Raw genomic sequence first — 23,431 nt, forward strand, 5'->3', positions numbered from 1 at the left:
TCTTTTACTATTTCTGAATGAATCCTTTTTATTGAAGTAATTTTGATTATATGATTTAAGTATTTTTAATTATACGGCTTTTGAAGTAATTTTGATTATATGGTTTTGATGTATTTTAATTATACGGCTTTTGAAGTGTTTTTGATTATATGGTTATTGAAGTAATTTTGATTATATGGTTTTGAAGTATTCTTAATTATACGGTTTTTGAAGAGTTTTTGATTATATGGTTATTGAAGTAATTTTGATTATATGGTTTTGAAGTATTTTTAATTATACGGTTTTTGAAGTATTTTTGATTATATGGTTTTTGAAGTATATGTACTAGTACCAGCGTCTGGCGGTACTTTTGATATTGTTGGGTATCAGCGTCTGGCAATACCCTTGAGTTTATGGATTTTATTGTTTTTGGTTGACTTTGCTGTTTTTACTATTTTTTATTAATTTTTTGAAGAAACATTTTTGTGACAAAAAACAAAATAAAATTGAGTACGAATTAAGTACTGAAAAGGCACAACGGCGTGGATCCCTGACTACTAAAGAATCAACTGGCTCCTACCTACTACCATCAATTGGGTTATAGGTGAGTTATTGTTTGATTTCCTCCTGTTGCACATTTAATGAGTGTCTCACATGGCAGCATTATTCCATCCTGAATTATTGTGTTAATGATTAGGTGGTAGTTTTAGGCATTTATGGGGAAAATGTTACTTGAAAGGAATGGATTTAGGATCCGATCATGAGTCCCTAAACGAAGTTAAGTAAAGAGACTACGATAAGGTGTAGCATTGTAAGGTCAAGAACCTGTTTCTTAACAGGTCGGGCTAATTAAATAACCCGCTCAGTGAAGCGCCGACACTACTCACTAATATAATAAGGTATAGTTGATATGCTTATTATAGATTTAGAACCGTGTCCGCAACAAGAGGCTGACTGAGTTGACCAACCGAGGGGCCCTTTACCAGAGAGGCAAAGGGAGGTAGTGTGCTTGGAACTAGGGACGGCTTATGTTATAGCTAATCGCCTTGTACACAAGACCTTGAAAACCTAAACCCGACGACAGGAGGGATTAGGAGACTTTTCACAGTCCATAGAGTGAGACCATCTTTATTGAAGCGGGTTCCAAGTTTTTTTTCTGCTCTTTTATTCCATTCTAGATTTGTATCTGCGACTGAGAGGTGGTCCCAGGCTGGTGTCGGGACAAAACTCTCTGGGAAAACGTTTGTTTGCGTAGTTAACAAGTCAAAACAGCAGCGCTCGCATCAACACCTGGATGTTGCAATCGTTCATGAAAGACCTGTCGATGACAAGATCTAATCAAACACCGAGTCGGTGTTTGATTAGATCTTGAAATGTCGTGCGAGAAGCTGACAGTTGTGTTGGTTTCATCCAGTGCCAAGGAAAGCTATGGCTGCACGTCAAGTTGGTTGGGATTCTCCTGGGTTCATAGCGGAAACTGACTGGTTGCGATTGGTTAAGCAGCTGTTCCTCCAGTGCTCCAGTGTAGCGCAGGTCCTGGTCCCCGCCGTGGTAGAGTGGACTGATCATAAACCTCCACTGTCTCATTGCTGAGCTGCTCCTAAAACAGACCCTAAACAACAAAAAAAATAGGGTCTTTGAGGCTTCAGCGTTGTGGCTGTGCGGGTCAGCGACTCCCAAACTTGGAATTCCTCAGTAAAACAGCAACAATGAAAAGTTCAGCGACCGTTTCGGAGGCGTCTGTGAGAGCATGGGTGGAGCAGTTACTCAGCTTCCGGTCATTGTGCTTGAGAGTAAATGATGTCTCCAAACAAACCCAGGAAACGACTGCAGTGACTTCATAAATAAGCTCCATGAGAGCACAAGGGTGAAGCTGCTTGTCCGCCGTGAGTCCAGCAACACGAGGAGCTGCCCTGGAGAAACTGCACACAGATCTGTCTGCACCTCACAGCACAAGCAACAAGTGAAGTTGAAGGGAAACAGCTCTCTCCACAGTCACTGGCCGCTTCAGTAGAAACTCAGTTTTAGTGCATAAATTACTGAGAAGCTTCACTCATCTGTCATCACCAGTGTTTCCTGCCTTTTTGACTCGCACATGTGTTGACAACTTAAGTGGAGCTATTCAAAGAGCAGGACAATGGATGGATCATGCTGAAAAACACAGCTCTTTCTTTTCCAGCATTCATAACGTACGAGTTGCAAACATCCCTGCGTGTGTTGAAATTGTGTATAGAGTTTATAGAAATAAAATAACTCAATAGTTTGTGGAATTTAAATTGTAATTCTTTATTATTATTATTATTATCATTGTTGTTGTTGTTGTTGATGATAATTATTATATAATAAATGTAATAATAATTATTATTAGCCATAACCATAATTACATTATTATTGTGGTTAATAATATTAATAATAAATCCTCCTTTAAAAAAAATAATGGAAGTTACATTAAACATAAAGTCTTTGCTTTAGCAGAAGGTTTAATTACTTTGTTTCCTCTGTTTGTTTATCGTCATTTCACTAAAGATGTATTGAAATGTATTTAATTTCCAGTGCTGAATGACGTTGTTTAAATTCATTTAAAATACTTTTTTTCTTTTTTAACTTAAAATATTTCATTTAGGTAAAGCAAAAAAAATGGTATTATTATTATTATTCATGTAAAATGAATTAAAATTTTAAAAATGATTTGTATGATATATTTTTATTTTTATTTTTGTCTTGACAATTTAATTTTTAACGCTTGGTTTTATTCATATTTTCGATAGACTGGAGGTTTCTATAAACGCTGCCTATCAGCGGCTTCAAATTGTTCAGTTGTAACTGAACGTGTTATCGCATGTTTATTTGTCAGCGGTGGAGATGTAAGATGGCGCACTGAATCTGAAGAGACTGAGGAAGAAGACCTTCCAGCCCGGCTCTGCACTGGTGTTCTCAGATGCATGTATCTGGTCGGCTGGTCCAGGGGAGGTCTGCCGTGGGCCGGAGACATCTGGAGAGCCAGTCAAAACACTCCTGAGCCGCCCATTGTTTTCTGCTCCAAAACGGAACCCGTCTGCGAGGGGCACAAGAAAGACGTGGCGCTCCAACCAAGCATTATTTCCGTCTTCAGCTGCCGAGTCAAACAGGATACAGCACCGGGAATGTTGCTCTCGCTCCGGCAACTCTTGTTTGTCTCTCGCTGAGCGCACAACAACACTCTGCCTGGTCGAGCGGCGGAGCTCTGGAGGCCAGTATGAAGTGGGTTTTCCTCCTGCTGCTCCTCTTCAGGTCCTCTGGAGCAGACGACGGCACGCTGTGCACCTCGGACGCTTGCTACACTCTGCATAAGGACGAGGTGAACTTCAACAAGGCCACCAACAACTGCTTCCACAACGGCGGCTACCTGATGACGGTGAGGGACAGAGAGGAGGAGGACGTGCTGCGCTCGCTGCTCTCGCAGGTCCAGGATGGAGCCCTGAGGTTCTGGATCGGACTGAAGCTCCACAAGGGCGACTGCGTGCTGACTGACAAACCCCTCCGAGGGTTCAAGTGGGTCTCTGGCGAGGCCGAGTCCAGCTACTCCAACTGGGAGAAGGAGCCGGTGGACACCTGCACCGAGAGATGTGTGCGGCTCAGCTACAGCGCCGGCGGGGAGAACCGGCTCCGGTGGGTTTCCGGTGCTTGTAAAGTTCGGTCTTTTTACGTCTGCAAGTTCTACTTCAGAGGGATGTGTGGGGCTCTGACGCTGCTGGGGTCGGGACGGGTGACTTACATCGCACCCTTCTCAGAGGAGCCGCTGAGGAGCAGCATAGAGTCGTTGCCCCTCGGGACTTACGCCAAAATCACGTGCCGCGGCCTCCAGTCCTACACCTCTGTGTGCACCGGAACCGAGCGCTGGACTCTCCCTGGCCCGTTCTGTAAACAGCTGGACTGCACCAGCCAGAACGGCGGGTGTGAGCACGTGTGCCACCAGGAGGCAGAGAAGGTGCGATGCTCCTGCCGGGAGGGATACCACCTGAGAGACGACGGCGTCTCCTGTCAGAGCCCAGACCCGTGTGCCGTGAGTCCGTGCGAACACCGCTGCGTGGCAGACCACCTCGGCTTCTCCTGTGAGTGTGACGTCGGGTACGAACTGGAACGGAACCAACGCAACTGCACCGACGTGGACGAGTGCCAGTCGCAAGTCTGCCCGGGTCAGGTCTGCGTCAACACCCCAGGAGGGTTCCGGTGCCAGTGTGAGGTGGGATTCAAGATGTTGGACGGGGAGTGCACCGACGTGGACGAGTGCCGGGAGTCCAGGTGTTCCCACAGCTGCTGGAACACCATCGGGTCGTTCTCCTGCTTCTGTGACCGAGGATTCGCTCTAGCTGCCGACGGCTTCTCTTGTGAGGACGTGGACGAGTGTGCGTCCCACCGCTGCCTGTTCCAGTGCATCAACACCCAAGGCGGGTACGTGTGCACCTGCCCGCTCGGCTTCCGCCCCACCTCCTCCGGTCACGCCTGCCTTCCGGAGCTCTCCAACCAAACGCTGGAAAACATGACGGAACGTCCCGACCAAGTGCAACACCCGTCCACTTTCACCGACCTGACGCTGACCCACGCGCTCAACCTGACTCTGGACCGAACTGGCAACGCGACGTTAGCGGTTAGCTTCTCCGAGACTCTCAACACCCGGGTTCTGGTCTGTGTGCTCGGGTCGGTTCTGCCTCTGCTTCTTCTCATCACCGTGACGGTTGCCGTAGCGATTTACCGATGCCGACTGGCGAAGAAAGAAGCCAAGAAGAACGCGACGACGGACGGATACTGTTGGGTCTCCTCAGGTCTGGACCCGCGACTGGAGAAACTCTACGAGTCCATTTTAACAGACGACTTGTGATGTCATGGACGCCGGCCTGGATATTGTGTATTTATTAATTTATGTGACACGCGCAACTCTGTATATGTGTGTCCCAGTGTCATCGAGTCAAAACTGTGATGTCATCATTAAAGAGGTGAACAGCTGTGTGTGTTTGTGTGTGGTGCAGATGAGCCTTTTACTGTGACTGTGCATATGTTTTACTGTGTGTATTGTGTGAGACAAAGTGATGAGTGTGTACTCGCTCGCTCTCTGTCTCTCTAAAGACAGGAAGTAGATATGTGTGTGTGTGTGTGTCTGTCCAGTGTGTTTGCCCATTGTGTTGTGTGCAGCATGTGGGGGTGTGTCTTTCTGTACGTGCGATTATCCTACTGTGACCAAGCCTACTTCCTGACAAAACACTCTCCTTGTGAGAACCGAATGGCTTTGTGGGGACCTTTAGTGAGGTGAAGGCTCAATTTGAGGAAGAATTCAAAATATCTGGGTCATTACAGCTGGGTTCCAGTTTGGTTCAGGTGAGCCATGTGTTTTGGATGGCTCGGTTTAGAGGCTGGGGAAAGGGTGATGGCCATGAGAGGCCCTCACAATGTCCCCACAAGGAAAGAAATACAAACGTGTATGTGTGTGTTTGCATTTGTATTTGTATAGCTACACTTGTGGGGACCAATTCTTGGAAACACACCTCCTTGTGGGGACCTTTTGTGATTTGGAGCTATTTGTGGGGACCATATGCCGGTCCCCACAAGGTTAAGCCTTATTTAGAGGGTGAAATCGTCAAAATAACTCGGTTATTATAAGTGAATTGTTGGAAGGTTTGGGTTTGTTTATCATCTTTTGCAGGGACCAACTCTTGACAAAATACTCTCCTTGTGAGGACTGTCTGACTTTCTGGGGACCTTTTGCTGGTCCCCACAAGATTAAGCCTCAGTTTTAGGGTGAATGCCTCAAAATAACTGGGTTCCAGTTTGCTTCAGAGTCCTGGTTCAGGTGAGCCATGTGTTATGGATGGTTATGTTTAGAGGCTGGGGAAAGGGTGATGTGTCAATGAGAAACCTCGCAATGATCCCGCAAGGATAGAAAAACAAATGTGTGTGTGTGTGTGTGCGCTGTGCCTGTACAAGTTGCATCATGCACAACAGGAAACAGCAACATATTTTCACCACGCTCACGAGTCCCACCACCCTAGAAAGAGTGTCCTCGCTCATAACATCAAGGCTGAGTCAAAAGAAAAAAACAAACCAAACCTGTGCGGTCGTTGGACCAACACAGTCGTTTGGACTTTATCTGGTTTCCTTCCTGTGGTTACGTTCCTTCCGCAGCCCGTGGCTGCAGCAGGAGCTGGGCATGAAGCAGCCACATCTCTCTCTGCGCCGCAGCACGACCTGCAATGGCCTGTTTCCCGCTGCTGGTTTGGACTCTCATCCTGGGATTCCGCGGATCGCGGTGCGGCCCGTGTCGGCCCGTCTGCACCGGAAGCAGCTGTGTTGTCGTCCATGAGTCCCGGGTGGATTTCTCAACAGCGGAGCAGAGGTGTCGCCGTGACGACGGGGAGCTACTGACCAGTCAGTCTCCGGAGGAGGAGCGGCTGCTGCGGGCTTCGGCCGCAGGCCTGCGTGGAGAGTTCTGGATCGGCCTGCGTCTGCCGGAGCGCGTCTGCAGCAACATGTCCGACCCGCTCCGAGGTTACCAGTGGCTTCAGGCACGCGGGAGCGCCATCCCCACTGCTGCCACCTGGAGGGACGGCGCGGAAGTCTGCTCTCCACGCTGCGTGGCCGTCTCCAGGCCGCAGGTGTTCAGCGAGCGGCTTTGTTCGGACCTGAGCGACGGCTTCCTCTGCAGGACTCGCCGCAGAGACGCCTGCGCGGCGCAGCCACTGTCGGAGCCCAGGGTCTTCCAGAGCAAGAAGGGCTGCTCGGACGCGCCGTGTCAGCAGATTTGCAACCCCGCCAGCGGCGGCTACAGCTGCTCCTGTGAGAAGGGCTTCGCGCCGGACAGCGGCGACCCGCGGCGCTGCAGGGTGCACTGCGACCAGGAGAAGTGTCCGCCCGTGTGCCGCGGCCAGGACTCCTGCGACTGCGCCGACGGCTACATCATGAACGACGACTTCTGCGAGGACATCGACGAGTGCGCCATGGATCAGTGCCCGCAGCTGTGTCGCAACACTTTCGGGAGCTTCCTGTGCTCCTGCCAGGACGGCTTCATCCTGAAGGGGGCGGCGTGCGTCAGAGCTGAGGAGACAAGGCCCGAACCCAGTGATGAGTCTGTGAAGAGCCCCTCGCTGTCTGCCGTCGGCTTCATCTGGATCTGGCTTTTGCTGGCGGCGGCGGTGATCCTGCTTATCTGTGTGGGGAGATGTTACATTGTCAGGCGCCAGAAGCGCCGCGAGATAAACCTGCAGCAGGTGACGGCGACAGCGGCGGCGGCGGACAGCGTGGTGCGCTGACTCAATCCGGTTCACTTTCCTCTGTTTCTGCTCAAATATCAGGAGCACCTGCTGACAACCGCCTCTTCACAACACTACAGACAGTAGATGTATTTTTTCCAAACACTCATCATTAGCTAGTTTTGCATTATTAGCATGCTAATACTGCATGGCTGCTCCTAGCTGGCTTCGACCCAGGAGAGGGAACTGTCTTCAGACTGGACAGTTTAAACCAATAGGTTTTTTTATTGTTTTTTATTGTTGTTGTTATCTTTTTCTGCACTTTAACATTTTTTGTTTATTATTATTCCTTTAGGCTTAAAAAAATAAATATATAAATAAAATGTTGCTTAAATTTCTGTATTAAATGAAATAGTTTTTTTTTCATGGGCACAGTATTATTACATACTGTGTATATGTATATACAGTATATATAATTTTATATATATATATATATATTTGTTGTTTGTTTTTTGTTTTGTAAAACTTTTCTTTCTAAACCAGATTTGCTTTTGTATGAATAACAAGCTCACAAAATTAGACTGGGGGCGGGTCTGATATTTGGGGTATTTTCTTCTCACTTTTAAGTTCAGTAAAATGAATTTTACTATCATTTTACTTCAATTTGCGTTCGTCTGTTGTTTGTGCTTCTGAATTAATTATTATTCTTCTTAATAATAATAATAATAATAGTTATTATTATTATTATGATCATTAATTCACGCATGCAGGTATTCGATTTATCGTTGCCTGATCGACAATGTTATTTTTGCCCTCGACAAAAGAGAGTGTGTGCTGCCCCCTAGTGGCTCATTTTCATGCTGACCAAAGCGGCGGTCCATAATTTTAGTTTTCTTTTTGGGGGAAATGTTCTCAAAATTATTGAGAAAACATCTTAATTTCAGATGAGGAATGTAAACATTTGTACTAAGAAGTAACACCGGAGCAGAGGCGACGTCTGACACCAGCTTGTCGAGACCCTCAGAGAGTCATCGTTGGCTTCAGTTAATAGAAAACCAAAACCAACAGGGCTCGTAATACGGTCCCCAACCGAATCAAAGTCCACGGCAACAGCGTGTTGACCTACAAACGGCAGGAACCCGAAGGATGTCAGCGGGCGCCGCCTCAAGCTCGCTCAGTCCGCACCAGTCCAGAACAGGAGATAAGGAGTCATTACTTTAGAGCGGGTTCCTGCTCCTCACCAGGGAGGCAAACATTGGCAGACACGGACCGACGCTCAGCGCCCCTGAACTTCAGACCGTTCAATGATCCTAAAGCACGATTTCATCCTGAGTTTAACACACCAAACATTAGTTTACCTCTTAGTTTGGTAACTTTATGAACTGTAATACATAAAAACAAACCATATAAACCTCACAACAAAAGGTCAAAGGTCGACAAACCTAGAAGACACCCTCAAAAAACGTTCACAAAAGCCTTCAGTTTTGGATTAAACTGCTCACACAAACAACACACAAAACCACTCTGTCTTCCCTGATGAACTCTGGAATGTAGTGTAGTGTGTCATGGAATCATGATGTTGCATGTCGTGAGCGCTTCATTCTTCGCACAACTGCCTCTTGTGAAAGGTCAAGTCTCAGCCGCAGCTCCGATCCTCCTATGTTCGATGAGCCAACTGTTCTGACCTCATTCACCCAGAGTTGTCGGTTCATGTCCGTCTGAAGAAACGTGGTTATGTAGCAGGTGGATAAGGGAGCAGGTCTCACCGCCAGGCAGCTGGCTGCGCCTGCGATAACCTCCTCTTATCTGCCCACGTCATGTGGCCCGTCCTGAACTTTGTCGGCCAATAAGAGAAGGAGGAGGTGACAGCAGCAGGGGGAACCAAGCGGAGGCGCACGGTGGCTCTGTGGCGCTTCATCGCTCGCCGATTTTAACGTTTGTTAAACTGAACCAACAAGTCTGAGAAGTCACGTAGTCAGCTTCTGTTCTGGCATCACACGCTTCATAATCTTTTCTGTGCAATGAAAGCATTGCTTAAATGGAACATATATATATATATATATATATATATATATATATATATATATATATATATATATATATATATATATATATATATATATATTGAAATATATATATATATATATATATATATATATATATATATATATATATATATATATATATATATATATATATATATATATATATATATATATATAAAATATATTGAAATGTTCCATTTAGGCAGTGCTTCCTTTTTTTTTTTTTTTTAATAATCGATACATTTCTTTGAATTGTGTTGGTGAGTTCCCATTGAACTATTTAAATTTAAATTACACATCAAATATATTTTAATATATATAAAAATCAACGGTTGCGATAAACAAAACACGACATTCAGACTTCAGTCACAATGCTTTTCAGTTCCAAAGTTAAAATTCTTAATAAAGAAAATATCTTACCTTAGAAGCAGACAAAATAACTTTGTTTTGCCTGAATCTTCAATCATAGTTTATACCATTACACTTTATATGGAAGAAGAACAGTAATTGGTTGATAATATTCGTTTCCGTTTGTGAAGAAACGTCCAATACAGCGCAGTCGCAATGGCAAGTTTAGTTATTTTTGTCCTGGGCGTTGTCTTACAGGGGAAAGTGGGAGTGAAGCCTGCTACACGTTGACATAAAATCTACGTTCATCAGACCGCTTCTAGTTTTACTTGTTTATGTATCAATCAATGACATCGAAACAGTATTCAGAAATGGCTTCTGTTCAGTTTCCAAAAAAAGTCCGTGCTAGACAAGCTCAGGGTGCAGTTAGCCGTGACGTAAATACGTAAACACGGAAGTCGAGCGCCTCCGCTGACAGCCTCCGAATCTGTCCAACCAGAAAGAAGGCGTCGATTCCTGGCGGCGCGTGATTGGCTGAAAGTTTGTCCTCCTGCCGTCGCTCATATAAATGATAACCTAAACATTGGCGGAGGTGCCAGGCCAGCGATCGCTCAGTCGGACTGGAAGAAGCGAGCAGGATGTCGGTCGACAGCGTGTTCCGAACCCGCTCCCTCGGCGTGGCCGCCGAAGGTCTCCCCGATCAGTACGCCGACGGCAAGGCGGCCAAAGTCTGGGAGCTCTACATCGGCGACACGCAGAGCCGGACCCTGGAGTACAAGAGCTGGCTGGTGTCCCTCCTGAGGCAGCAGGGCGTGCGCAGGGTCCTGGACGTCGCCTGCGGAACCGGGTAACGTCACTTAGGAGACGCTTCTGACCATGGCGGGACTCACCTCGTAGGTCTCGAGTGTGCGGCGTGTCAGGTGAAATAACGGGCCTGGACCTGGATGTTGAGCCTCTGCTACACTCTAACCCCCAATTCGGAGGCGATAACTTAAGTTTCAAGCGAAAACACCGACCTCCTTGCTAAGTCAACCGGCATCTATGCTTTTACATAGTAATTACAACGTGTAATTATCATTTGTCTGAGTGTTTCCGCGTTATATTAGCTATCAATTTACGCCGTTCTCTTAGTGTAAATAAGCTCGGACTGTCCTTTGATCCCAGTTATCCTTCCTGGTCTCAAATGAACGTTTTAAATGTGACATTTTAATGTGACTAATTCGGGCTTCTCAGTAGGTTACTAATTTTAGTAACTGTGGCTCAACGAAGATGTGGAGCATGGAGCTTCAGTTCAAACAAGATGAAGACTTGATTTAGTCATTACAGTCTAATGACACACACATCGTGTCATACTGTAGCTCCTGTTGAATCACGTCGGCTGATATGATCAAACGCATCCCCACTCGAGTGGACCTCATTGAGCTATGTTGAAGCAGATGATGCTGATGAAACATGCTGAGAAAGTTATGATCAAAACATTTGGGAATCAGATGAAAACGGTTAGATATTTCAGTAAAATCCAATAATTATTGTGATCAACAGTCACAATAACATTAGAAGTAACTTAAGGCTGGCTTTTCTGTTTGAGTGTATTTTATTTACAGTTCATGTTACGTGACAGAAGCGGTGAAACAGCGCCAGTTCTATTGAGTCTCCGTGTGTTGTTCAGTTGAGACGCGAGCCGCTCCAAGTTCCTCCAGTGTTTACCTTCACTGATAGTTTATCAGGAGCAAGGTCACCGACTCCACATGTTTTGACCCGTCGCACCTCGACTGACCTGGATTCAGGCTGATGCAAGAGCCTGCTCTCCAAAATCCTTAAATGCTCTCCATCGATTGTCCTCCCCAGCTGGATTAATAAGTGACACTGCAGCGTCTTGTAAACACCAGCATAAACATTGTGCAACTGGCCATCTCCACTTTGACCTCATTCCACCGCAGCAGCCCTGCGGGGACACAGAAGCGTGCTGGTCTCTGCCGCTGAGGTTACGAGTGGGGCCACTATTTTTGGCTCTATTGGTTACTGATGTTGAGAGACAGGATCATGTAACGGCTGCCAGTCCACTTCACCTTCTGAGCGTTCGCTTGCTTTTCACCAACACACACCCAGAACATGTGGATAGTGGGTTTAGACATGAGGACCATCAGTGAGCGTCTAAGAAAGGATCACACAATGGAGAGTTCAGGCACGTAGTTGTTATCAACTCTTATTATCGTGTAATAATTTTCTGTTGGCGGCAAATTCATCCAACTTTCAAATGAAATGTCATTCAGTGTATTTATATATACAATATATGTATGTATATATATGTGTACAAAAATAAATAATAATACCATACTAATAACAATATTTTTTTAGATATATCTTTTGTGTTTCAATGTAAGTTGTTTCTCATTAAAACAATTTTGCGGTACAAAAACATTTAAAATAATCATAAAATAATAATAATAATAGTACAATGATAATAATAATTGTTGCATTTGAAATATATATATTATATATATGTGTGTGTGTGTGTGTATGTATACTATTATGTTTAAAATGTAAGTTAGTATTTCTCATAAAAGATTTTTTGCCGGTACCAGTATGCAGTATAAATTTTAATAGAAATTGCATTACAAAAGTCTTAAATATGTTTAAGAGCATGGAAAAGCATTTTAAGTAGACAAAAAGTTAAAATAATTGGTTTATTTGTTTTTTGAATTTAATGTATTTTTATATTATTTCCCCTCATGTTTGTTATGTATGAACACTGACAAAAATATGTTTTCCTGACTTTATATAATACGGGAAAAAAATGGAAAGAAAAAAATGTTTAATTCCGGGGAAAATACTTGTGCATTTAAAAAAAAAAATCAAGTCAAATAAAAAGAGTCATTTATTTCATGAATATAACGCTGAATATGTAATACTGTGCCATCTGCATAATTTACTTGTGAGTCATTCGTTTTTGTATGTACACGACTGGTTGGTTGGAAGGTTGCTGCCTGCCTCATGACTCATGACTGGCTAACGTGGCTGTGTGGCCCTGCAGCGTGGACTCCATCATGCTGGTGGAGGAAGGCTTCAGTGTCACCAGTGTGGACGCCAGTGACAAGATGCTGAAGTACGCGCTCAAGTCCAGGTGGGAGCGGAGGAAAGAGAAGGCCTTCGACGAGTGGGGTAGGAGTCCGCCGCCTTTGCCTCGCCGCCGATCGAGTTTCAGATTCCACTCTTGTCCCTCAGTGATCGAGGAGGCCAACTGGCTGAATCTGCCGGAGGACATCCAGAAACCAGGCCACGGATTCGACGCTGTCATCTGCCTCGGGAACTCGTTTGCCCATCTACCAGACTTCAAAGGTACTGGACTTTCGGCTTGAGACCTCGGTTCTCCATGGGGAAATGAGAGGAATTGAAGTGTCTTGAGGTCTTGTTTGTGAGTGAGGGAGGAAAGAGCTGAGCCAGAAGACAACACCCTCCAGTGAGCGAAGGATTTCTCCACTCACCAGTTTTGAGGAGCAAAGAGAACTAGCTTAAAAAAAGAGGTGTTTTTGCAGGACTCGAAGGACCCGTCCTTGGTCTGCTGTGTCTGAAGTCCAACCCAGCTTCCCAAAACAAAGCAGCTCGCGAGCTCTCACCAACTCTCACGGCGCTTATCACTTCTTGTCTCCGCCCACAGGGGACCAGAGCGACCAGAAACTGGCCCTGCACAACATCGCCAGCATGGTCAAACCAGGCGGGATCCTCATCATCGACCACCGCAACTACGACTACATCCTGGAGACCGGCAGAGCGCCGCAGGGCAAGAACATCTACTACAAGGTACCAGAGAGTGCTGAGGAGGCTTCCGCCGCCGGTGGTTCCCTGAGCTGCTGCCTGCTGCTGTGTTGCAGAGCGACCTCACGCAGGACATCTCCACCTCAGTGCTGTGGGTCAACAACAAGCCTCACATGATCACGCTGGACTACACCATCCAGGTGCCCCAGGCCAAGGCTCAGGACCTTCCTGACGTCAGGTGAGAGCGGAACCACGCAGGGAAGGCTTCAAACACCACCACTGCTGCACACACAGCCATACTCGTGTTATCCTATTACATGCTCAGAACTCTATTTTCAGGCGAAAAAAAAGAGAAATATTGTTTTGTTCTGCTTAAGAACTTATAGTGGTTTACTTTTTTTACAAGTTTATTTTATTTTTATTTATTTATATATTGTAAAATCTAAATTTTCCAGCCTGAACAATGAAATAAGCTGAACATAGAATAGAAGTAAGAGGTAGAGGAGGAAGTTAGTTGGGGGAGAACTATGTTGATGTGGTGACCGGTCGTCTGGAAATGCATCTGAAGCCTTGGTGTTTAGTGTTTGTCTAGTCATTATTGATTCAACTGTACATAAATACACCTTGTGAAAGTCATCGGAACCTTGCTAATATTTTTATCCTTTTGTGTGTGAATTTGATTTTAACAGTCAAGTCCCTTCAAGTGAGCGTTTCATGGAGATTTATTTCCCTCAAAATAATGAGAATAACATTGTGTCTCACTATTGTACTTTTGTGCCTTTCTCTTGTACACATTTTATTCTGTTTTTATTAGGGCCGGGACTTTCATGAATTCATGAAGATTAACATGTTGAAGTCCGATGTTCAGGCTCATATTTCCGTACTCCACTTGCATTTTATCATTCATTCGAGTTATGAACCTCTAAATAATATGTTTATGTTCATTTCAAATGAAGCTGTGAAGTGATTCAAGAGCCTTTTAAAAACTGAACATGCACCGGACGACACGACTACATGACCAAAAGTAAATACATTTTAGAAAACATGAGGAAAAAACTATGAATATTAGGAATTTAATACTGAAAAAAATAGCTCAATAAAACTAAAATTACACTTTAGAAAATCAAATTTTCACTCCTGACGACTGGCCCGGAGCCGATAATCGGAGGATTGCTGCTGTACAATGCTGCACTGTCTAACAGCAAAAACAAATGACAAAGGTTTCGTGAAAGTGCTGGAGGCAATGTCAAAACAAAACACTGCGTCTTGGGTATGTGAAAGTAATAATCGGCAGCAGAAAATACCAGCGATGATGCCCTGCCATTAGCGTGGTTGTTGCTTGAGCTATGTGTGCGACGTCCGTAAAACTTCTGTAATTCACCATGGCCGCCACCAGGTGACGTCTTCATCTCTAACCGCTGAGTTGCCTTTTAAAACGTTGAAAATTGGCGTTTAAAGGGTTAAATCACCGCCACACTCTGGTGGTCATTTCTCTAAACGTGTCATGAATCTAGTGGCAACTTTGCGTTGGCAGCTGAAAATGGGACGAGGTCAGTGGCACTTCATGCTCATGCAACTGGGCTCTAACTGAGGTCAGACGCCTGGTGTTGAGGGCTGGATGATGCCATCTTCTGCCGTTTGTTAGACTTGTTTCCTCATCGTCTCCCTTGAATCCCTGCTGTTTCCAGCAAGTTCCGCCTCTCCTACTACCCTCACCGCCTGGACAACTTCAAGTCGCTGCTGAGCGAAGCCTTCGGCGGCAAAGTGGAGCACAGCGTCTACGGAGACTTCAAGGAATACAGTCCTGGTCAGGCGCAGGCGCCGTGCTACTTCATCCACGTCTGCAAGAAGAGCGCCTGAAGGCCGCCAGCCGCCGTCCACTGTTTACGTCCCGCCGACCCAAAGAAGGCCAGCGTTGAAAACGTTTCTGTGTTTCTGAAGTTTTACCTTCCGACGCACCAATCAAAACAAGTCTTTTATACGTGTTTCAGACGAGCTGTGTGTAAAGTTTTATTGTAAAATGTTGTGAATTGACCACACGTGTCTTAAGCCATGGACAGTAGCTGTGACATGCTCTCGTTCCAAAATGACTGAAAACCAAATATCATTTCACACCAAATGCCTTCAGTGTGAGTTTTAAGCCCTTTATTTTTTGTCTTCTGTTGAGAGATGAGTAATTCTCTTCCAATTCAGTTCCTCTAACTCCATCTGTGTTCCTTGTGTGTAGCTTCGCCTGCATCAGACCAGGAGCTCTCTCGTAGTCCACCTGAAAATGTGAATGGTCTTTCTTCCAGTTGACTGACAGTGAAGAGAATGTTGCTTTTTGGAATGTTTTTTTCCTGAAATAAACACCAAAGAGTGTCTTTAAGCACTTCACATGAGCAGCCACCTTGTTTGTCCAGTCATGTCAGAGGAGTATATTGCAGGCTCCTCCTCAACGATAGGTGGCGCTTGACTCCACCTCTTCACACGTGTGTGTCAAACCTGTGCGCACGCGCAGAACATGAACGCTAAAGATGAGTTCACGCTCATTTACACAAGTGAAGGGGCGAATGAAATAAGAAAAACATATAATACATAATGATATTTAAGTTTCAATAAATGTTTATGTTTTTAGAAATATATTACTTCAATTAAAATTACAATTCTGCATTGTTTTTCATTTAAAGAAAGTATCAAGACATTTAAATAAAAAATATATTATTAGGAAAGAAAAAAAAAAACTCTTATACCTAATATTATATCATCTAATAACCTATAAATAGCATTTATAAATATAAATGGAGATGAGAAATTGAAATGTAACCTCTTCTTGTTTAGATCGATGCACATTACATTTTTTGCCTGTCAGCATCGTGTTGCTTTGTTTTCTTCAAGTGTCGAGCTTATATTTAGGGACACTGCACGCACCATGGTGTGGTGATGAAACACGGAAGGAACGCAATATCCAAACACACAGGACTTGAGCAACAATAAGCAGAACAGGACAGAAAATTCTACTCAGATTCCACTCAGATTTTGAGAATGAATCCACAATCGTATCTCACGTGGACATTCATTTAGCAAAAATAACTTGCATTACAAGAGAAAAATTAATAAATGTGTGAGAAGAGAGGTGTGATTTTCAGTCCTTTTCTTTCATGGCCTCACCTGACAGGTCGACTGGATGTTTGTCATTTTCAATTTTCCTCCCAATTTCCATGAACCAAAAGCCAACATGGCTTGTTTGTGGACCTGGGACTTGCCAGGATGAGAATACAAAGAGGCATGCTGCCATCCTCGCTCACGCTGCCTGAGGAAGTCCTGTCCCGAGGAACGCTGGACGCCCCACCTTTTCCGTTGGCCCTCTTCCCCGCAGCATCCCAGACGCAGACATGTTTACCGTAAATCCCGCTCTGTTCTCACCGGCTCCAGTCAAGGGTGATTCACAGAAAAAAAAGAACGCTCAGCTGGGACAGCGGCACATTCTTCTCAGGGTTAATGACTTCCGGGAATTCTCTGAAACTGTTTATATGAGCTGTCACAGTGGAAACCGTCCAACCACTATTTTTGCACCTTGCCACGTTTTCCAGGGTGGAAGTACACAAAGGACAAGGACCCGGGTGCTGGAGCCCAGCTACTCAGGGCGACAGGCAGGGGACAACCAAAGCAAGTGTGAGAGCACATGGTTTTTTATTCAATGTTTCAATAAAAACTTCAAAAGTACAGTGCATATCAGGACAGTCCCGCAAAAAACACACTCAACACGGCGGAGACATAAGCATGAATATGAACATAAACAAGTGCCAAAGCTGAGCAACATTCCACCTTATAGTACCAGCATCAAGTCACATGGTGTAATATATGTAGAGTGTTCATGATAACATGTCACCCAGTGAATATCCATCATTATATGATAGAAGAAACTGCTTCTCGCTCATGACGCTACTCGTGGGGCAGCGGGAAAAGTGCTGATCAGCCAATCACAGGCAAGGAAGCAACACGTGGCCCGGAGATTCCTACAATCTGCCACCCAGAATCTACTGCAGTTCAGTCAGAGTCAACAAAACCCCGCCCGCGGGTACCTTTCCCCAGCCGCCAGTGCATTCAGTGGAACACCCTGGAAAAGAAAGCGTGGGTGGGAGACACGCTGATCTCTCTCAACGCGTCCGACCAAGTACTTTTGACCGTCCTCCTGTCCTCCTTGGAGAGGTTGGTCTTGAGCTTCAGCAGAGCAGAGATCTGTTTCTCACTGTGGAGAGATGAAGAAGGGCTGACTGAGGGAGGATGTTTGGAGGTGACGGTGCTGAGACTAGCGATGCTCACATGAGGCTTCGTGAAACAGGGTCTGGTTTTGAAGGCTTTTTAGATTCAGATAACTACAATGAAACCTTGCATTATTTAAACCAACAGCGCCCCCCACCGGTCTCTGAAAGTAAAGCTATTGTTTCATGAAGCCTCATCAAGGTTGAACTGGTGTTAAACCTTCACCCAGTCTCAGAAGAAGTTGAAACTGAGGTCGGTAAGAGAGCGGGATGGCGCACCTGAGGTCTGGGTACGTGCTGCCCAGCGTGACCACTTGCATCTGTATGGCTGGAAGATCCTGGAGGCCCAGCACTCCGGCGATCATCACCAAGACGTCCTTCAGCCAGTCTTCTTTCGATCCCTGCGCCCAGGAACACAGGGTGGTCACCATACCTGTCCGTTCCCTGGGCGCCTTTCTTCATCGACTCACCTGCTCACTGAACAAGCTGTGCAGACTCTCAGCGTCACTCGTGACTCGAACAAAGGCGGCCTGCTGCAGGGCCGGGCTCTTCAGCTTGACTCCTCCCCTCAGCAGCCGCCTGACGTACTCCACCGCCACTTCCTGGTGCAGCTGACCCATCAGCTCCTGCAAAAGTCCTCGTCTTTACCGCGACACACGCAGACCTGCATGAGATCTTTCTCTACCTGGTGACAAGACTCCAGAGAGCCCTCCAGACTCTGGACCTCATTCTCCATGCTGTCCATCATCGTCGCCATCAACGCCGAGCTGTTGAGCCAGTCGCAGGTTCCAAGCTTTCTGTAGTTTGGCTGCGAAGACACAGGTGATCAATATGGTTGTGTCGCGATGGCGCGAGGCAGGCGACTCACCTTCAGCACCTTGTGGAACGGACTTAGTAAAAACAGGTGAGCCGATTGTTTCATGTCAGCCAGGATGGCCAGGGACTTCTCCGCGACGTCGGGAGGAAACAAGGAGCTCTTCCTCTGGATGAAATCCCTGCACGCGGAGGACACGTCTCAGGAGGAGCTGGGGACAGTGGCGCCGCTTGGACGGCGAGTGACTCACCTGAACTGGTGAATACAGCCCAGGTTGGCTTTGATGAAGGACCTGCTGTTGGGCTTGTTGTGTTTCATGACGTCGTCTTGGAAGTCTCTGAACCTGGAAGAGGTGAGGCGGTGGGTCTCCACTCTCAGGTGGAGCTGAGGGTCGGGCGTTACCTGCACAGCGAGTCGCTCAGTCCGCTCGCCACACACTGCGCCTTCTCCCGGTCGCCGACGACTATTTCAGCCGACCTGACGATTCCATTGATGAGCTGAGGGCGTGAAGAAGGAGACGCTGGTCTCACGTCCTCTGGTGACCTCGCAAGACTCCGTTGAAATACCTGAATGATGTCGTAGGACACCGGGCTGACGAAGCAGCCGTCCTCCAGCGTGGGCTCGTCTCCGTTCCTCCACATTTCCTTGGCTTCCTCCAGAACTCGAGTGATGAACGTCATCATCTCCACCTGAAGAAACCACCTTCTGATGTCACTCGGCGCCTCAAGCAAGAGTTGGTTAAGAAAACTAACACTGTCTGTATGTGGGGCGCCGGATGTAAAAATGAAGACGCATGGTGTCTCACCGATTTAGCAGAAATCTTTGGCAATATTTTCACAGATTTGTTACATTTCAGACACCACACTTTAATGTTACGTCCCGTTGTTTCATCTCTGCAAGTTTTAAAACTAAATGCTGAATCTAAATCTAAACATTAAATCGAAATGTCATGATTCTGCTTTTATTTTGTCTCTTGAGTCCTGTTTTGTTTCTCCCTCGTTCCTTCCTGTTCCTGTGGCACACGGCTGGAGCCAATCACTCCCTGATCACCTGTGTAGAAAGACACCTGGACTCCAGCAACATGTGCCGGATCGTCTCCTATTGTTCCCGGTGGTAAATTGGTTCTCCTTGTTTGTTCGCTCTCTGTGCTCTAATTCTACTCTCTCTGAAACCCTGGTGGCTGAGTTAGAGTTTTAGTTCCTTCCTCTGTTTCTGTGTGTTTCCTGCTTTGTTCTGTGGTTTTTACTATTTCTCTTCATTGTGTATTTGTCTCTCTGTTTACAGATTTAAGTTTAACTCTCCCGGTTCGGTGACACTTTCTGTTGTAGTTTTCTTATTATTGATGATTAAAATATTGCTTTTGACTCGCTCCAGCCGCCTGTGACTTTCACCACTGCACTTGGGTCCCACTCCACGTCTTGACTCGTAACACTAAATCCGTTTTAAAGACGTTTCTTCCTGATTTGACAGAAATCTTTGGCAATATTTTCACAGATTTAGCAAATATTTGTTACTTTTGAGACACTACACTTTAATGTTACCCCCCATAGTTTCATCTCTGTAAGTGTTAAAACCAAATCTAAATCTTGCTGTCTCTCGTGACCATCCAGACTCCAACAACGTTGCCCTCTTGTTTGCACGAATAAGTCTAGCGGCGTGAGGGCAGGAAAACATTGTTCCAAACCTTCTGTCTGCTCAGGTACTGCTGCTCCAGAGGGCCCAGCAGCTCCACAGGCAGCAGCCTTCCAAGAGCTTCAGTGTCGATCTGAGAGGCCAAATCAGCGCTTTTGTACAGTCTGTTGGAGAACGGCAAGAGGAAAACAATGAGCACATCACATCTCCACTGACATCTAACGGTGGTATCCAAAAGTATAGTTGGAATCTACTGGAACATGAGGGACAGTAGTGCCACGAGTAAACAACACAGAGAGATGAACTTTCTCCTCGGTTCACCAGGCTCATCCCGTGCCGTCTTGTGTACTTTGGGGCGCTGCCATCCCGACTTTATTTTTCATTTGTATCTGGTCTGGAGAATATGCCATGGGCTGTTGCGTGTTGCTCAATATAATACAGTCAACAAAGATTTACTGTTGTTTGCAGAGTCATATTACATGAAACTAAGTGTCAAACGTCTTTTTCTTGAGTTGAGAAACACAATTCTACCACACACAATTCTTCCAAAAGAATCCGCTCGTAGGTGTAACACCATTATTAGCAGAGGCAGTAAGTGTTTTCATCCTCGGGAACATCGGTCCTCAAAGCAAGACAGGGAATCTAGATAGGAAGCAGATCCGTACCCGGGGTAAAACTCCGTGACCCATCGGAGCAGGAAGGTGCAGTCGCCATCATCCAGAACAAAGTCGACAATCTTCTTGAGGTGGTCGCTCATGTTCTTGTGGTACAGCTCAGCGTAGAGCTGGCAGATGTTCCTCTCCGGAGGGTAGCAGGTCTGGACCGCCTTCGCCACCGTCAGCAGGTCCTCCTTCAGCTGCAGGCCCACCCTCTGGACGCCCGCCTGGATGCTCGACTGTTGCTGCGGACTTTCACAGGAGACCGAAGGGTTTTCCAGCCGCTCCTCCACCAGGCTGGCCAGCATCGTGTCGTGCAGGTGCCGCCACCTGCTGGGTCTCCAGGAGGCTGCGGAGCTGCCGCTCTGATTGGTCAGTTGGTCCTGCTCCTCTTGCAGCTGGATGGCGTTGACCGCAGACGCTAGAGCAGCAGCATCCTGCCCCTTGTTCAGCGACTCTTTTATGGTCTGCAGCACAATGGTCTCCAGGATTTTGTGGTCTGTAGCAAGCATGAGGGCTTCCCTATGGTCTTCTGACTGACTCCCGCCACCGAACAACAGCTGCTCCCTCTGCACCAGCTGAACTGCCGCTTCATAAAAGTGACGCTGCTCCACGTTTTGGTCGAAGGAGAGGATCCCTGAGATCGAGACACATAAGATGTCAGCTTCTGAGTGGACGCTCCAAAACCTACTTCACCTTTGTCAGGCTCCTCCTCCAAAACCGCAGGGTCTTGTCTGTCCCCTGGAACTTGGATGGTTTTCGGGTCCTTCTGCCCTTTGTTGCCCGCCCAGATTTTGGGGAATTTCATCTTCAACCTCCGTCCTGCGGGTGGTTTCCCGCTCGGCTCCGTGGGGGCGTTGACCCTCAGCGTCTCGGCCTCGGTGGATTTGGACCGGAGCCTCATGTTGATCTAGAGAAGCAGCAAACATTTTCACACTAACACGCACTCAGAACCATGTCCCACACTGACACAGGAAGCGGTTAAACTACAATATGCTAATATAGTTCCTCCTGTATCATGTTGAGGCTCAGCCACGGTAGCAGACAACAATCGCACCAACTGACTTTGTGATCTTTATTATGTTTATCTTTATTATCTTTAGAGGCACTTTGGAAAATACTTGTCAAATCCAGTTGCCACGTTTTAACCTCATCTGGAGCCTAATGTTTAACCACTGGGGGAAACACACAAATGCATTTGCATGAAAACACAAGTATTGCATTACATTGTACCAAAAATCCAAACTTATTATGAAGTAGCGCAACTTCACAAGTATAAACAAGGGTGAAAATACATGAGTACTGCATTAAATCGTACCAAAAATCCAAAGGTATTATGAAGTAACGTCGCTTTACTAGTGTAAATAAGGATGAAAACACAAGTATTGCATTTAATTGTACCAAAAATCCAAACTTATTATGAAGTAACGCAGCTTCATAATTATAAACAAGGGTGAAAACACATGAGTACTGCATTAAATTGTACCAAAAATTCAAAGATATTATGAAGTAACGTCGCTTTACTAGTGTAAATAAGGATGAAAACACAAGTATTGCATTAAATTGTACCAAAAATCCAAAGGTATTATGAAGTAACGCAGCTTCATAAGTATAAACAAGGGTGAAAACACATGAGTACTGCATTAAATTATGCCAAAAATCCAAAAGTCGCTTTACTAGTGTAAATAAGGATGAAAACACAACTATTGCATTAAATTGTACCAAAAATCCAAACTTATTATGAAGTAACGCAACTTCACAAGTATAAACAAGGGTGAAAACACATGAGTACTGCATTAAATTGTACCAAAAATTCAAAGATATTATGAAGTAACGTCGCTTTACTAGTGTAAATAAGGATGAAAACACAAGTATTGCATTAAATTGTACCAAAAATCCAAAGGTATTATGAAGTAACGCAGCTTCACAAGTATAAACAAGGGTGAAAATACATGAGTACGGCATTAAATCGTACCAAAAATTCAAAGATATTATGAAGTAACGTCGCTTTACTAGTGTAAATAAGGATGAAAACACAAGTATTGCATTAAATTGTACCAAAAATCCAAAGGTATTATGAAGTAACGCAGCTTCATAAGTATAAACAAGGGTGAAAACACATGAGTACTGCATTAAGATACGCAGCTTCACAAGAATAAAGGAGGCTTGGATCTGTTCAAACATCTCACTCACCAGTCTGTGTTTGCTTTGAGGACAATTCTTTCCTCCCACTGATCTGCTCCTCACGTGTGGACGACCGTTACAGGATCTACTTGAAGTTCACATTTCCTTCCCTGTAAATAATACTGAGAGGCAGAGCCCCGCCCCCTCCACGCCCCCATCCCTCACCCACACCCTCTGAAAAAACCCCTGCTCACGCTGGAAACTCCATCTTTTCACTTTCACCTTCACTTTTTAGGCGCAATAGCGTGATGAAAGGTGCGGCAGGCTTTTGTTCTAATGGATAAGATGCAGCAGAACGTGTTGCAGTTATGATCAATAATGATTCACAAAAGAGGTGTGAAACAACAGCGGTGCTCTCAGTTGTCAGTACGTGGGAGACGAGCTTGTCTCTGACCGGGTGAGTGACCTCTACAACTCAGTAAATCACAGTCTCCCAAAACAAATAACCCTCAGTCGGACGCCCTGGTGACCCACTTGATCACTCTTCTTCGACCCTTTCATTCAATCCTCCTCCCAACAACTGTGTTAAAATGATCACACCCGACCTGCATTT

The 23,431-nt window shown here is 45.6% G+C and overlaps 4 protein-coding genes across 4 annotated transcripts; 3 read left to right on the forward strand and 1 right to left on the reverse strand.

Annotated features, from left to right (window-relative positions):
* The first annotated feature begins 3,024 nt into the window (after positions 1–3,024).
* On the forward strand, positions 3,025–4,955 carry LOC128747834 (complement component C1q receptor-like). Its single transcript, XM_053846038.1, has one exon. It carries the CDS (start codon positions 3,215–3,217, stop codon positions 4,835–4,837), a length of 1,623 nt encoding a protein of 540 aa, XP_053702013.1. The 5' UTR covers positions 3,025–3,214; the 3' UTR covers positions 4,838–4,955.
* Positions 4,956–6,100: 1,145 nt separating this feature from the next.
* LOC128747835 (thrombomodulin) lies at positions 6,101–7,798 on the forward strand. The gene has a single exon (XM_053846040.1). It carries the CDS (start codon positions 6,204–6,206, stop codon positions 7,257–7,259), a length of 1,056 nt encoding a protein of 351 aa, XP_053702015.1. The 5' UTR covers positions 6,101–6,203; the 3' UTR covers positions 7,260–7,798.
* A 2,372-nt stretch (positions 7,799–10,170) lies between these two features.
* Positions 10,171–15,724, forward strand: gnmt (glycine N-methyltransferase). The gene is made up of 6 exons (XM_053846047.1): positions 10,171–10,439; positions 12,627–12,754; positions 12,818–12,931; positions 13,251–13,393; positions 13,465–13,586; positions 15,037–15,724. The coding sequence occupies exons 1-6, from the start codon at positions 10,231–10,233 to the stop codon at positions 15,206–15,208; spliced, it is 888 nt and encodes a 295-aa protein (XP_053702022.1). The 5' UTR covers positions 10,171–10,230; the 3' UTR covers positions 15,209–15,724.
* Positions 15,725–17,051: 1,327 nt separating this feature from the next.
* tnfaip2b (tumor necrosis factor, alpha-induced protein 2b) lies at positions 17,052–23,000 on the reverse strand. Its single transcript, XM_053845340.1, has 12 exons — positions 22,888–23,000; positions 21,391–21,604; positions 20,704–21,331; positions 20,091–20,202; positions 18,973–19,095; positions 18,809–18,903; positions 18,657–18,749; positions 18,461–18,587; positions 18,278–18,400; positions 18,063–18,218; positions 17,872–17,993; positions 17,052–17,579 (listed from the first exon to the last, which is right to left on the reverse strand). Exons 2-12 carry the CDS (start codon positions 21,596–21,598, stop codon positions 17,435–17,437), a joined length of 1,932 nt encoding a protein of 643 aa, XP_053701315.1. The 5' UTR covers positions 21,599–21,604; positions 22,888–23,000; the 3' UTR covers positions 17,052–17,434.
* Between the last annotated feature and the right edge of the window lie 431 nt (positions 23,001–23,431).

The sequence above is a fragment of the Synchiropus splendidus genome, chromosome 16 (genome assembly GCF_027744825.2).
Source record: "Synchiropus splendidus isolate RoL2022-P1 chromosome 16, RoL_Sspl_1.0, whole genome shotgun sequence".
Taxonomy (NCBI): Eukaryota; Metazoa; Chordata; class Actinopteri; order Syngnathiformes; family Callionymidae; genus Synchiropus; species Synchiropus splendidus.

Coding starts and splice junctions, on each gene's coding strand:
- LOC128747835 (XM_053846040.1), top strand. CDS start 6,204: ATGGCCTGTTTCCCGCTGCTGGTTTGGACTCTCATCCTGGGATTCCGC.
- gnmt (XM_053846047.1), top strand. CDS start 10,231: ATGTCGGTCGACAGCGTGTTCCGAACCCGCTCCCTCGGCGTGGCCGCC. Junction 13,394..13,464: donor GCAAGAACATCTACTACAAG/GTACCAGAGAGT, acceptor GCTGTGTTGCAG/AGCGACCTCACGCAGGACAT. Junction 13,587..15,036: donor CAGGACCTTCCTGACGTCAG/GTGAGAGCGGAA, acceptor TGCTGTTTCCAG/CAAGTTCCGCCTCTCCTACT.
- tnfaip2b (XM_053845340.1), bottom strand. CDS start 21,598: ATGAGGCTCCGGTCCAAATCCACCGAGGCCGAGACGCTGAGGGTCAAC. Junction 18,588..18,656: donor GGCTGTATTCACCAGTTCAG/GTGAGTCACTCG, acceptor CTCCGCGTGCAG/GGATTTCATCCAGAGGAAGA. Junction 18,401..18,460: donor CGTTCCACAAGGTGCTGAAG/GTGAGTCGCCTG, acceptor GTGTCTTCGCAG/CCAAACTACAGAAAGCTTGG.
- LOC128747834 (XM_053846038.1), top strand. CDS start 3,215: ATGAAGTGGGTTTTCCTCCTGCTGCTCCTCTTCAGGTCCTCTGGAGCA.